The sequence below is a fragment of the Colletotrichum siamense genome (assembly GCF_013390195.1).
Source record: "Colletotrichum siamense strain Cg363 chromosome Unknown KSG_Cg363_contig07, whole genome shotgun sequence".
NCBI classification, from domain to species: Eukaryota; Fungi; Ascomycota; class Sordariomycetes; order Glomerellales; family Glomerellaceae; genus Colletotrichum; species Colletotrichum siamense.
In genome coordinates this window covers 1,435,093-1,449,652 of record NW_023501020.1, presented here as the reverse complement: position 1 = coordinate 1,449,652, position 14,560 = coordinate 1,435,093, and the positions used below count along the sequence as shown (strand labels likewise).

Below are 14,560 nucleotides of genomic sequence, written 5' to 3'. Positions count from 1 at the left end.
GAGTTTGGATGCTGTTACAACTTTGAATGTGGGCGGTAATTAGTTGAGCTGTTTGAACTGGAAATGGCCACCTTATCAACAAATACTCACTCGCAAAAGAAAAGTTCACGTGGTACCCGTCAATCTGAAGTCTTAAACTCCATGCCCTATTCGCACCTTTGCAGCTATGTCTACTATAAATATGCTCATCGCTCTTGCCATTTTGCCTCTTTGCGATTGGCTACCTTACCTTACCTAGGGTCATACGGCAGTCAACAAAGTGCGCCTCCAGGCGGCAAACTGCGAAGAGGAAAAGTTAGAAGGGAAGAAAGACCTTACCTAGAGTTATGTCACAGTGTTAAACCTTCAACTATCAACGAGATGGGAAGTTTCGGAGTAACTCAGCGCTTTATTCTTGAGTTTTGCTAGCCGGCCAGTGTCAAGTGGCTATCCGGGCAGTGTTCACCAAACACGTGTGTGATCCGTACATCGCCTCTAATCACCTGTACTACTACCGTCCACTGTCAACGCCGTTGTCGTCGTCCATCATCCTGATGATTATCTCTATTCCTATCATTTCTCTGCTACTATGGTCCTTATGGAAGTACCAAGTACGCTTCAAGAGGTACAGGGGACACTACTCGAATAGCTGATCAGCGCTGCCTGGCTAGCAAAGCTCTTAATTCAGGTTGAATGTGACCACTTGTTGGGTCTGAATTTCTTGCACTATCGCCCCAAGGGAAGTATGAGCATTAGAACCACAGAAACACATTGCATGCGGACTTTGGAGGCCTCAGCACTTACCCTGTGTGATATACATCACAAAGCCTTACAGAGAACTTGCTCCCAATATGACGAAACGTGTGAAAGGCTGAACCATCCATTAGCGATGATAAGAGGATAACAACTAGGACAGTATTAGCTTTGGAAAACGATAAACTGTGTTAGTTGCCCGCAACACAAACCCTTTCCCCTCAAACAGCAACAGGCAAGTGCTCTTCATCTTGGTTCTAGCGAGGCTGCGAAGTGCTCTTGAGCACAACCATGTGGCGAACTTAATCTCAATCTTACTCTAAATATACCTCACGACTCCCTGCGGCATCTTTCATTGACCAGCGCTCCGAAACTACAAGAGATGGAAAATCTCAGACACTCAAATTTGCAGGTAAAAGGCAATTGGGAGTTGAAGCTGATGCGTATCCGGTCTAAGACTTCGAAGCAACACGGCTACTTGCAGGCTTTGATACAGTTGCTTGGCAAAACCCAAGCCCACATTCACAGCGTTAAGGTTATTACCCAGATGATGCGAAAACGAGATCCAAGTCTTGAAGCTTGTGAACCATTGACGGGGTTTGAGGGGCAGTTCCATCTAAGTAAAACTGCGGCAGATGGCGGTACGGATCAAGCTCCGAAAACAGCCCCCAACAAAGTTAAACTGACTGTTCAGTGATTACTACCGGCATGCAAATATTGTGGACGTAGTGTTTTTATGAACCTCGCAACCGCCGAGATTGAATATCTGCCGACTGCAGGGGATCGTCGCAATATATTCCAGGGACGAAGTTTATCTTGAACAGAATGGCGGCTACTTATCTCAATTCGGAAGGTTCACAAGAACCATTCAGTCGGTGCGATGCCGACGATGTTTGGGCCCCTGCCAAGATGCAAAGCTTAAACCTGGGATGTGCTTGCGCACTGAAGTTTTCAGAGCGATCATTGTCTCCTTCTCTCCACAGTCTCGCCAGATACAGCCGTCCAGTGCAACATTCACAGTTTCCAGAGAAGCGGTTCTGTGCCGTTCAGGACTCTTGGGTAGCATTCGAGCCCACCCGTTGAGAAAATTTCTGCCCGAAAAGAACAAAAGGTCGTGTGTTTCCTCACCCAAGAGAGAAAACGCGGAGTGGCCGAGTCATTTCGCTGCAGGCATACCCATCTCGGGGAACCGTCCATCGACACCCAAACTCTAATGCCCACACCAACGTCACAGCAGCGTGCAAGAGGAAGCCAGCTCCGTTGGCCTGAACCTTCCACCGGTTCATTCGAGTTCGGTGGTTCAAAGGAAACAAAAATTCCCGCGACATGTCAAACTGTAAAATTTTCGAGGCAGACGGGTTGATCCTCGGGTGCTGAGTGAGGCTGTGTCGAGGTTGTCCTTGGAAGAGGCGAGATTCAAGTACGGACAACCTTGATCGGCTCGGTGATTGGATCACTGCTGTAGGACGGCATTCGGCCGAGTAATTTACACATTCTGCAGCCAAGATTGAACTCGAACAAAAGCCAACAGGACCCCTTCTGCGCCACAGTCGCACATCGGCATTGATTTTATGTTCCGCCGAGCAGCATCGAGCCATTCCAATGCTGCCTGCCTGCCTGGTCCCTGATGGAAACCCGGCTACCCGGATTACCCGGTGTTCGAACGAGAGCCTCCGTCTGTGGTAGCACCGAGACTCAATTGCAGGATCAAACCTCTCAAACGTCAGCAGCCAGGATACCAAGGAAAAAAAAATTGTAAAACGAAACATGAAGGATCTCCTGTCAAATTCTGACATGAACAGCCTCCAGTCTTACAAAGGCGTAGTAAGCAACCCATTAACAAAAGAACCGTGGAGCTGCAGCAGGAAAGTTATGGGGCAATGCTCCCTCGCATAAAGCTGGAATGGGCAAAAATCGGGGCGCGACCAAGGTCGTCCGTGTCGCGCATGAACCGTCGCCGCGGCCTGCCTCGATCATTTCCCGGGTTTCCGCCAAGCCGCCCCAAACCATCCAGGCAGAGACCAAGTTGAGACTGGGAGCTGAGAGCAGAGCATAGTCCGAGGGGCAAGACTGCCTGACTGCTTCGACAAATCACTGCTCTGACTCTACCAGTCAAGGTCATAACATGACAACGGTATGCCTGTGACGGCAATGGAGGCTGGAAAGACGGCAGCATGTGAGGTTTGATTCGACAAGAGCGAATCTGGTGCCTAGCCCGTGTCCTGCCCCAATCCAAGACATCTTTATCGGCTCAAGATTCAAGAAACGCCCAAAGCGCACAGAACCGAAAGAAGATTGCGAAACAGAGTCCTATTCCAGAAAGCCAGCTCTCCAGTTCAGCCCAAATCGCCGGAACTAATGGCTATGGTCATATCGCTACAGCACCTTCCACGATGTCGGCCCCCAATATCACCTCCCCAAGCCGGCACGGAACCCAGGTCTGCCGCCGCGTGGCTGGCCCTAGGGCCGGGGCTTCAGTGCCCTGGCTCCGTCGTCGCGCGCCCCCCTTTGCGCCCCCTTGGAACTCACAGACGTTGCCCGGCCGGAACCCCGGTCCCGGTGAGATGTGGAAGCAGGGATTGGGTACGATGAGAATAAGCACAGGAGAAAAGGGAGGAGCATAATCCACAGCGCAGCCCGCTGTGTCATACGAGAAGAAGGAAGGAGGAGAGTGGAAGCTGAAAGAGAGAAGTCAACTCCACAACACCGGCGCGCCGGCGGAGGAACTACGGGCTGTTGCAAGTCCCGTGAATTCGTCGGCGGGCGTGCGACGGTGATGGCGGCGCCTCCGCTAGAAGATCACTAGAAGAGAGGGGAAATACGCGGCATTGTAGCTAGCTCACGCTTCTCATCTCGCAACCGTCTCTCTAAATCCTGTTAGCTCTGGCTAGTTTCTTCATAACGGCCGCGCCTTCGTCGTCATTCTGAACGAGGAAGACAAAAAAAGGCAATCGACGATTGGATCTCGCGGACGCGCAACTGTTAAGAAAGCCGATGAAGACAAAAGCTGACAGGTGACGGGAAAAAGCAAAACTTGGCACAGGAATCTTGCGCACCTCCACCTGTTCCCCACGCGCAAAACCCTCAGGAAGCAGGACTAAGATCCTCCTTGGTCTAGATACGATGAACCACCCCAGACGCCAGAAGATCCGGAAACACGATTTCCTTCTCTGATCAATTATTGTGACACCGTGAGAGGGGCGAACCCCTACTTCAAGGAAGAACACCACCCCCCAGAGAGCGAGGAGACTGGAGTCGGGGACTTTGCCCTCAGGCCATTACCCATCCGCTGCGTAGCATTTGAGAATCCAATAAAGATGGGAATACCCATAACCCAAGCCCGCGAGCGAGGTCGAGATCCGCTCTGAGACTGAGAACCCCTGGATTCCCAATGCGAATAATCCGATAGAGTTCGGTCTTTGGGCCGAAGACAGGGCAGACTGCCGAAGGATTCGGCCGGTTGCCAATATGTGATGAATATTCATGTCCGAGGCATGGCCCCTTCACCAAGAGAGGAGGACCTGCTGCCCTGAGTTGAGGTCGTTCGCCCGCACGCACGCATACGTTACGCAGCTCGACGCAACGCAACGCAATGCACGCCACACAGAGAGTCGCCCTCAAAAGAGGCAACTCGATCACCGATTTCCCCAGTTTTGCCCCATCGCGAGTCATAAATCCGGCGATAGGGCCGAAATCTTGCGTCGCGTAGCACCTCATTTATCCCCCGTCCCAACAAGTTCCCGAAGCTGATCGCATTTTCAGTCGCAAGTCTGATCCTGCAGCAGAGACCAGACAGAAACCAGAACAACAACCCAGAGAAGAAAGGGCGCGAGCCACCAATAGCGTCACAAACCGGTCAGACCCTCTCCTCTCTTTTTGCTCACAGTGAACCTTGCCAACCCGCCGCTGGCTTTGATTCTCCATCTTGTTCTCCACACACTCACAGCGTGCCGGATGTGCCACCAGGATAGGGATAGCACCGGCCAACTGCGACGCCATCCTCGCCCGGGCTAACGTCCCAAGGGGGTAGCAGATTGAAAGACGCACCAAAGACCGGGGGCGCGCGGCGAGCAGTGGCGCGCCCCTTCAGGCTTCCAATTGCTGGCTGCGTTGCGTCGGGGGCGGTTTTCCAGAGCCCTTCGATGCCGTTTCTAAAGCCGTCACACAAAACTCTGGCAGTTCTTCGGACGTTTCTTATTCCCATACAACTGCTGCACGTCCGTCTCTTTCATTAGCCCTTGGCGTTGCGCGGCGCAGGTATGCGGCCACGTTTTTGTCTCTTTCTTTAGTTCTTTCTCTCATGCTCTGAAGTCGGGAGGCTTGCAGCCCGTCGTCTTTGCCGAGGGATTTCAGGAAACCGTTGGTGCCGCGTTTCTTCAGCTTTGCCTCAGCTCTGCAGTGCCGGATCTGGGCCGCACCTCTCTCGGCCAGTTTCCGCGTCCAGAAAGAAGCTTTTCTCCCTGTGTAGCTTCTGCTGCTGCTGCTGCTGCGCCGTACGTTGTCTTTTCTTGGGTTTCTTATGAACTAGTATTTCCTAAAACCGAGACAACAACACAACATCGGTCCTTTCGGAGTTTCTCTGCTGCCCCGCGTAGAATGGTTGACAAGACGGGCCCGCTTCTCAGCCAGACAACACAAAAAAAAACGAGTCCAGACTATGGCATCGTAGTGCCGACGGGATGCTGGCCCCTGCATGAGAGATGCGCTGCACAACAAACCACGAGAGCTGTAGCAAGCTGGCCGCCCCTCTCTCCTCCATCGATGAATTCAAGGAGATATTCTCTCCCCCCTGGCAAGCCGTTGATCCCTGCGTGCGCACGATCACCCACCCGGCCCCTACCTGGCCCTGACCCTGCCCTGGCTGTGGTCTTCCGGCGTGCCTGGGCCGCCGTCTCCTCCTGGAGTTTCTTCTTTTCCTTCCTGAAGATACCTGTATGTGTGTTATATGTGGGTGGGTGGCACAGATGGTGGGCTCTTTCCTCCATGTTCAATCAATCTCGAGGGGCGCCCTTGAGGCCCTTGGTCCCTTACCCGACCATGGACGGACGATAGACCAGTCGCGGCCTCGGTCCGCTGCTATCCCACGTTGACGGGGAGCCTCCTGCATGTCAGTGTATCACAGTCTCACTCTCCATGGAGTAGCCTTCGCCTGCCACATGTGGTTGCCGTCCTGGGTGCCTTGTTGCCAAGCCCGAGGCTAGGAGCCAGGGTCCTGCTTCTTGTCTAGCCATGCTGGTCGAACGTCCCTCGGTTACGAGAACCGCAACCGTCCTCAACCACCGCCACCATTGTCTGGCGTACCAGATTCCCGCCTACAGTGTGTGCATGTCTCAACACTAATAGCTTCTAGAGGGGGAAAGGGGGCCCGGTGCCGTTGCCAGACCACGGCCGTCATACGACGGTGATGTGTAACGGCGACCACCGTGTATCGACTAGACCGGCCACGCTACCAACACACTGGTCTTCTGTGGCGTCGACCCAAGTGGACCGAACCTGCAGACGTCCTTCCTGCATCCCGGTTCTGCATCCAGCATCATCTCCGTGTTGGCATGTCGCTAGACGACTCGTCCCAAGTGGCCTTTCTTGTTGACTAAGACTGAGCCCGAAGAGCGTTTCACGACAACCTTAATCCCTTCCGTCCCCCCCTTCTTTAGTCTGGTGTAGGGAGGAAAAAACACTTTGACGCCTCCATCACGACAGAGACGAACCGATTCAGACGCTACGCCATGGTCAACGGGATAGATATCTAGCGCCTCAAGACGACCGTTCCTCCCGTCCCCTCCCGTCCCCGAACCCTTCTGGAAAGAGGGAGGCCTTCTCCTCGTCCCTTCACCAACCCGACGATACCCCGCCATGAGGTTCTTCTCGCTGTTCCTATCACTGGCTGCGCTGCTGTGCTGCGTCGCGGCCCAAAGCGATGCCCTTGCGGCCGTGGCTGCATTGCCGACCTGTGCGGTATGTAAATCTCGAACCTCGCATACGGCATGCCCAGAGAAGACTCGTGAGACTAACGGGAAGAACAGCAATCATGCCTCGTCACGGCGGTCCTGAACTCGCCATGCCAGGTCACCAACCAGACGTGTATCTGCACCAACGCTCCTTTGCAGGCCGAAGTTGAAGTTTGTGTATTGGCCAACTGCACGCTCCGCAACGCACTCAGTCAGTAAACTTCCGGGAACTTGAAGTCAAAAAAACACCAGCAAGCTCGAACAACCATCGGCTAACCTTGCCCTCGCAGCAACCAAGAACCTCACCCAGACGACATGCGGCGCGCCAGTTCGAGACCGCTCCACGCAGTACAACATCATCTCCATCACGATGGGCTCTCTCTCCGGTGTCTTCGTCATCATCCGCCTGGTCCACAAGATCTTCGCGACAATGGGAGACCTCGGCGTCGACGACTACTTCATCCTCATCACCCTCGGCTCAGGAATCCCCGGCACCGTCATCAACTCGGTGGGCTTCGTAGGGAATGGACTCGGCAGGGACATCTGGACGGTTCCGTTCGACAGGATTACCGACTTCGGGTACTGGTTCTTCGTCATGGAGCCCATGTACTTCGCGCAAGTGACGCTGCTGAAGATGTCGCTCCTCTTCTTCTACATGCGCATCTTCTCCCACAACAAGATGTGCAAGAAGCTCATCTGGGGCACCGTCGCGTTCAACGCCGTCTTCGGCCTCACCTTCATCTTCGTCGCCGTCTTCCAATGCACCCCGATCAGCTTCTACTGGACCAAATGGGATGGAGAGACCCCGGGAACGTGCTTAGATATCAATGCCATTGCGTGGGCCAACGCCGGCATCTCGATCGTGCTGGATTTCTGGATGCTCGCGCTCCCCCTCTCCCAGATTAAGAGTCTCAACCTGCACTGGAAGAAGAAGATTGGAGTCGCCATGATGTTCTTCGTCGGTACCTTGTAAGTCCATCCCTCTCTCAAAACGTCTCAGTTACGTGGGCACGTGTGCTGATACACGTCACAGCGTCACCGTCGTCAGCATCCTGCGTCTGCAGTCCCTCGTCGCCTTCGCCAAGTCTCAGAACCCGACATGGGACCAGTTCGAAGTCGCGACCTGGTCCACCGTCGAGATCAACACAGGCATCATCTGCGCCTGCATGCCCTCGGTCCGCATCATCCTCGTCGGCTTCTTCCCCAAGCTGCTCGGCACCACGCGGCGCGGCACCTCGGCCGCCGCAAAGTACTACATCCAATCGAGCGGCAACCACGGCGGCACCACCGGACGCAGCAGGGCCCGCACCTTCGGCAACGAGGCCAAGATCAAGACGGTCGACCGCGAGTCCGGGCTCTCCAGCCCCAACGGCATCATGTACACCAAGGAGTACACCGTCGACTACCACGACGAAACTAGCCTAGTGCACATGCGGGAGCTAGAGGCGTCGAGTTCGAAGACGGGGAGGAGCGGGTCGCCGTTTTGACGGATTGTTTTCCTTTGTTAGCGGGTTTATGGGCGTCGGCCTCCTTTGCAATTGACGACACGTATGACACTTGTAATTCTTTTGACGGATACCACAATAGCGCGTGAGGGAACCACGGTACCCCACGGTAATTGACTTTCTAATCGATCCAAAGAGCGACTAGTCCCTTGCTGCTATGCTAGATCGGCGTGCGTAGTTGATACGAATATTGATGGTGCCTCTTCAAGTTCACAGGCGGCCTGATGATCGTGATGCTTCAGTTCCAGCGTCCAGCTGCCAACTGCTGTGTTGGGCATGGCCCGCTCGGACCCCTTTGGTGTCGTGTGATCGGTAACAAGAGCGTCAGCAACATCCCATGCAAGAGAGCTGCATCGGAAATAAGACTGAGACGGGTAATGGTGGCTCCTTGGCCGACTGTGAGCGCAAGATCTAGACCAACGACTCGGTTGTGGCGCATGTTCGTACAGAGAAGGAGGATGCACTCGTTGAAACAAACTTGGTGGATCTTCCTCTGAGGTCGCATCGGCACGGTGTGCGAATAAGTGTTGTTGCTGTTGCTGTCCAGCCTCTCTCTGGTGACATCGCCCGCCCACCCTGGAGGACACCCCGACGTTGGCCTGCGATTCCCATTCAGCCGGTTAGAGTCCTTCAAGGACAGCGCGGGCCGTTCAGCGAGTGTCTAACCGCTGCTGATCTTTTGAAGGGAGAACAATGGAGTCGGCGTCTTTTGCTTCTTCGCTTCCATCCCTGGATACGACCGTCAAGCGACTGCCACCGTGCCTATTGGCATGATGCCACCATCCCGTGGCCGGCGGTTGGGTAGACAAGCCACACAGAATGCGCTATCGTGAGAGGGAGCCGATGCGACCAGCTCAGCCAGGGGGTGATTCCTCAGAAGACGGCGATCCGGCAGCCGCTGGCCTAGGGCGACAAGAAGCGATTGAGAAGGTCCTGGCGGGCGGAAAGGGCATGGCAGCTCTGCCCGGATCTGCATTGACGTGTGTCGGAGGGTGGTACTCAACAGTTGCCGACGTAGGACGTCGTCAACCCTATGGAACCCCCCCGTTAGGAGCTATTGATGGACATGGTGGGTAAGAGAGACAGATGTCTCGGCTGTCCATGGCTGATCGACGGCAAGGTCCAGGTATGCTGTGCTGAAGGTTCGCTATTTCAGACGATTCGTGCCGTCTCTCCGACCGAAGAGTCTCCGACACTGCTCGCCGCTGCGCGCCGCAGTCGCCGTTGTTCGGTCTGCCGAACGCTCGGGGGTCGATCGGCGGATATGCCGTGATGGTCTCCCTCATTCCATTGTGGCGCGTCGTCGAGTCAGGTATTCCGAGCGGCGGAAGCCTCGGTAGGGGACACACGTGGGGAGGTGTTGGCGATCAAAGGGAGATGTTATTTTCGATCTTTTTCCGAAGAAGATGGAGACAGGTGAAGATCATGGCAGAGATTGGGTTGGCGCGTTTTTGAGAATATGCAGGGATGGCACCGTGCATGTACAATGGCCGGGCAGTTCTTCATCAGCCAGACAGGGGCTTACAGGCACTCTGACACAGTCTTTCACACCGTATTTTCCTTAAGTAACTACGGCGTAGTGAGTCTTCGGTGTTTGATGATGAGTTGCGCCCCTGACAGCAGTGCTTTGGTCAGATGGAGGTCACGATGCAAGAGACTCCCGGGCTTTGGAAATACCCCAACATAAGATACACTCTCGTCATGTCTACACTTCTTTTTTCATGATATAATAACCGCCCATCACGAACGTGGTGAATGAGCACGTTCATCCGTTGCTAGTTCCAACCTAACTAGCGGCGCCAACTTCGGGCAGTCCATCTACCGACGCCATACGACCAGGCCTCAACGGACGGACGCCGAGATCTAAGAGCGGAATATAGCCGATGGATATTTCCTGGGTTACATTATTAAGACCGCTTTGACCTTCAGTACTCCATGATCGTCTTAGCCTAAGTGCGGACATTCTCATCCGCGAAGGGATAATGACACTCAACATGAATGGCCTTAGTAAGAAACACGACCATATCTGGCTCCTCGAAACAGCAGCTTCCACTGAGTGCCACTCGATGTTGATGAGATATTGGTATGATGTTCAAGCATGTCGATTCATGTTAAAAAGTACATCTCCTTCAGCCACACATTCACTGAATAGCTAGACCTACAGGACTGTAGCACTACTCCTATCCCATATGTTCAAGCCCGTGGGACGAGTTGCAATCGCGTGTGTAGAATGGACTATGCAAGCTCCCTATAGCGTGGAAATCTCCCTAACAAACGCATTACCTGACTCCGCGCGATTGATGTTGATCTTGATATCAGCTTCCCACGTGCCCGCCAATTCGAAGGAAGGACGTTCAATGAGTCGTGGTTTCTTAGTCACTTAGTCACTCATGACTAGTTTGAGCAATAATGTACGTCACCTCGGTATTCCTAGTGTAAAACCAAGTCCTTAAGGAGGCAAGTCCGTCCATGAAAACTCCGGTCGTGTCCACTCAAACGTATCCAGCAAATCAAAGTTGAAGTCCAAATGTGTCGAGAAATCCCATTCCAAGAAATCAGCCAACGGACCATCCCGGTTAGGCGCTACATTGAGCACCTGATCCAACACCCTTTGCACAATGATCTTGCAGTTGGCGCAGATGTTGCCGTTCGCCTCCTTTGGACTGACCCAGTTTAGGAACCCAACAAGCAGACTCAGCAGCTGAACGATGCTGGACCGGGTGACACTCTCGCCATTGGCACTAGTGATGCCATTAGGTTCGTTGAGGGTAACAGTCGGTTTCAGGAGCTCGAGGCAGAGGATTCCTCCGCCAGGGGCTGCATATGCCATGACCTTAGAAGCCGCGTTAGTGTTTTCCCTGCACACGGTGTGAGGAAGAGGTCATTTACTCACCAACCACTTGAAATCCTCGTACACCATGGCGAGACCATCCATGTTCGTCCAGAAAAGCATGGTGGTGGTGGTCAAGTCGTAGCTCACGGCGAGAAGATCCTTCTCATTGGCACAACCATGGCGGCGCAAGAGTCGTTCTATGAAGAACAAGTTTTGGAGATGCTCCAGGCGCATGAGGATTCTGGGGTAGAGCATGTCGGTACTGACGTCGGGGTCTCGCACATCCGCCTCCCTGAACTGTAGTACTGATGGCATGTCTGCTGCGGCCTGTAGTTCTCTATTCTTCAGAGCACTGGGTACGCATGAGCTGAGGTTATCGGCGAAATAACACCATTAACTTACTAAAGGGTTTCCGCAGAGGTAGCTCCCTCAACTCCGAGAGAGATCTCGAATATCTCATCTCGAATGATCATGAGCTGGGCACGAGCCCTCCAGAACGTAATGGAGTAAGCTGCTCCGTCCGTGTTGTAACCATTGCTATCCAGAGAAGCAACCGCACGCGATAGTGTCTCTTCGTCTGCCACCAGGTAATCGTCCTTAAGATCCAGCGGCGGGGGTGTCAGCATGTAACGTCGGCTAAGCAGAGGAGGTCGTCCCGTTATTGAAGAGACAACCTTGTCGATCACGAAAATCTTGTATACGAGCCGTCTCTTGATTTCGCTTGCCAATGTTGGCTTGTAAACGCCTTTAGTTGAGTTGACGTGTAGACCGAGGAAGGTCATTAGAGAGACTGCTTCACCGTTGTACATCCAGCATGACAGGCCTATAGTAGAAGTCTGGTGTGAGTCTAGAACGGCATGAGATGGAAAGGCAAAAACACTTACTAGTATCCCCCGACACGATGGATGCGACAATCGTCCGCTTCCAGTACACGTACAGCAGCAGAGTATTACCGACCTCAGTAGCTCGTCTCGCCAGTGCTTGGCAGTCATTGATGCATTTTCTGTACACATCTCGTTGTCGGAACGCAGCAACTCGACCCCCGGGCGGAGGCGGCTTGGTCTCTGGGCGAACGAGGTGGTTGTTCCTAGAGCTCAGCTCCCAGTAAATGTAAAGTATCCCGAGCGTCTCCCATCTGACGTTCGTTCCGGTGAATTGGGCCACCCATTTCTCGGGATCGGCTTCATTCTCCGAGAACGGCTTCGCGGTGTTGGCGCACAGGATGCGCGTCAACTCCGAGAGCTGGGCATCGTCTCGAACCGTGCCTAGGTAGCTTCCGTACGTGGCATACAAAGAGTCGAGGGCGCGTTGGGCAACTGGGCGGACAAAAGCGTCATGGGGATCGAAGTGTGCTGCGAAGAGCGCCTGACCTTTGTCTTCGGTGGGTATACTCTGCAAGACGAAGAGACATGTCTCTAATGTTGTTGTTGACGGCGGCAGTTCAGTGATGCAATTTGAAGGTGTTATCAGATTACTTCCGACTGTGGCGCCATCAGTTCTGGACGTTCCAGCTGCTCTGTTGTCGTGGTCAGACAAGCTGTCTCCTACTTCTCTGTAGATATCGCCGAATGAGTTGAATCCAAGATGGCCTGAACTTGTCACTTCGGGATTGACTGTTTGGAGACTAGAGTTTATATGGTCGTGTCCGGCTGCACTTTGGTCTGTTTGTGTGGGCTGTTCAACGGCAGTCGACCCAGTAAGATGCTGCTCCGGTACTCCGTCCGAAGTAGGAGGCCCTAGCTGACCCGGATCTGGTGCCGGCGTGCTGGGAGATTGCATCCGCGCCGGCGAGCCGGCCGTGTACTCGCATGTTCCGGCTTTCCTCCGTCTCCGACAGCTGCCACAGATCGGACGGGCATGGTCACATACGACCTTCCGCCGGCGACAGGGGTCGCACGCCTGAATGCGGCCGTTCTTGCGGTAACGTAGCGGTGTACCCCGGTCGGCCATATCTAAACGAACCTTCGGAAAGTGAGCAATGACGCCCAGACAATTGATTCCGAGACAGATGAATGAAGAGCAGAAAGGTTCGTCTGACCGATGTTGTAGACGTCGGAGGGGGATGATTAGGGGCGACTGGCCGAACTTTTGCAAGTTCGGCTTCGGCAAGCCCCGCTTTCTCGGGAAGTGGACTCGGTGTGCTAATTATGGTAGAGTGGATGGATGCTTCGGCTGATTTCCCATTGGCGCCAGGCCCTTGTCATCCTGGCTGGATCATGATAGGAATACGTTTGACTGGTTGCAGTGCACGCATAATCACAACTGGGATTGGCTGTGAAAAGAGTTATTGTTTTGTAGAGGTATCGTCCCAATGGAAGCCCATGTGTCATAGAACGCAGAAGAGCACTGGCACATTTGCAAACATGTGCTGAACAAAGCCAATCGATGCTTCCGAAGTGTGGTGATTGCAGCGTAAATAGATACCTCACATACTATTGATTTCTGTGCAATGAATGATGCTCCTTGCGCATCGAAGGTCAGCTAAATCATCACCGAAACCAGAATCTCATACTCTAAGGTCTGAATGGGGGCACTTTTTGCCCTGCGCACGACATGACTTCAGACTCGTATTCCGTTCAACGTAAGTATCTTTGCGGGATATAGCTAGTGTGTAAGCCAATTTGCGGTTAGGAATAATTGCGTCTACGCGACTGATCCCCTTCAGATGATCAGTGGGGGGTCATGGCATGCATGCATGCTTTGGAGCACCGCCTCCACCAAAAGGTTAGGTAAAGCAATGTTAGTTTGCACCAGGATGCGTTTGATCGATGCTCAAGCACAAAGTCGCTTCCGTCATCTGGCTACTGACTTGAACAGTTCGATATGCCATGGTAGAAGCCATAACCTCAAGCACCCCGTTATTCTTGCATCAATGTTTTCTCCGTAGTTAACAGCACATGCTTCAACAACAAATCCTGTAAGATATGAAATGATTTGTTATCAGGCGTTGGAGGCATTGTGAATAAGGCTCCGTGTGTGGAACATATGAGCCGATTGCCACAATAATCGAGCCTGTGGAAATCCTCACGTGTCAAAACAGATACTCCGGTTGGTGAAAGTCATCGGACAGCCACGTCATGAATATTGTTCAGACTCTGTTTCGACTGTGGCCCGGTTAACGGACTTCGACCATATACATGGGCTGGTCACCAGAAAGGTTGTGAAGTGCGAACAGTCCGGCTTACCTACCCATAGACACTACTTGCTTGTTTTAGCTTATGTTGAGATCTCATCACTGAGATGAAATTCTTCCGGCCTTTCATTCAGCTTGCTGAATGTTGTAAAGTTTGGCGCATGCTACCTCCTGTACAGCACGACTGAGCCTAGACGAATGACTCCACCCGCACTTCTTCACGCACATGACTATTAACTTGATTCGTCCTCAGTTTTATGATATTGAAAGATGTAATCTTCATTACTCATTCCAGCCAGAGTACCGAAACATTTTATACTTATGAGCGCCATGGCCGGATCATTCTCACTGTATCGATAACCGCGCGGTCAACTAGAAAGCCTTCAAGTGCACCGTCCAATGTTGCTGA

General features: G+C 53.2%; 2 protein-coding genes across 2 annotated transcripts; one reads left to right on the top strand and one right to left on the bottom strand.

Moving 5' to 3' along the window:
- Positions 1-6,585: 6,585 nt before the first annotated feature.
- On the top strand, positions 6,586-8,167 carry SAT4-4 (Satratoxin biosynthesis SC1 cluster protein 4; the record flags this gene model as incomplete). Its single annotated transcript, XM_036642568.1, has 4 exons — positions 6,586-6,687; positions 6,756-6,891; positions 6,971-7,649; positions 7,714-8,167. The coding sequence occupies 4 exons, from the start codon at positions 6,586-6,588 to the stop codon at positions 8,165-8,167; spliced, it is 1,371 nt and encodes a 456-aa protein (XP_036492406.1).
- A 2,467-nt stretch (positions 8,168-10,634) lies between these two features.
- Positions 10,635-12,968, bottom strand: prlR-1 (Pyrrolocin cluster transcription factor fsdR; the record flags this gene model as incomplete). The annotated part of the gene is made up of 4 exons (XM_036642567.1): positions 10,635-11,018; positions 11,079-11,370; positions 11,421-11,841; positions 11,903-12,968. The coding sequence occupies 4 exons, from the start codon at positions 12,966-12,968 to the stop codon at positions 10,635-10,637; spliced, it is 2,163 nt and encodes a 720-aa protein (XP_036492407.1).
- Between the last annotated feature and the right edge of the window lie 1,592 nt (positions 12,969-14,560).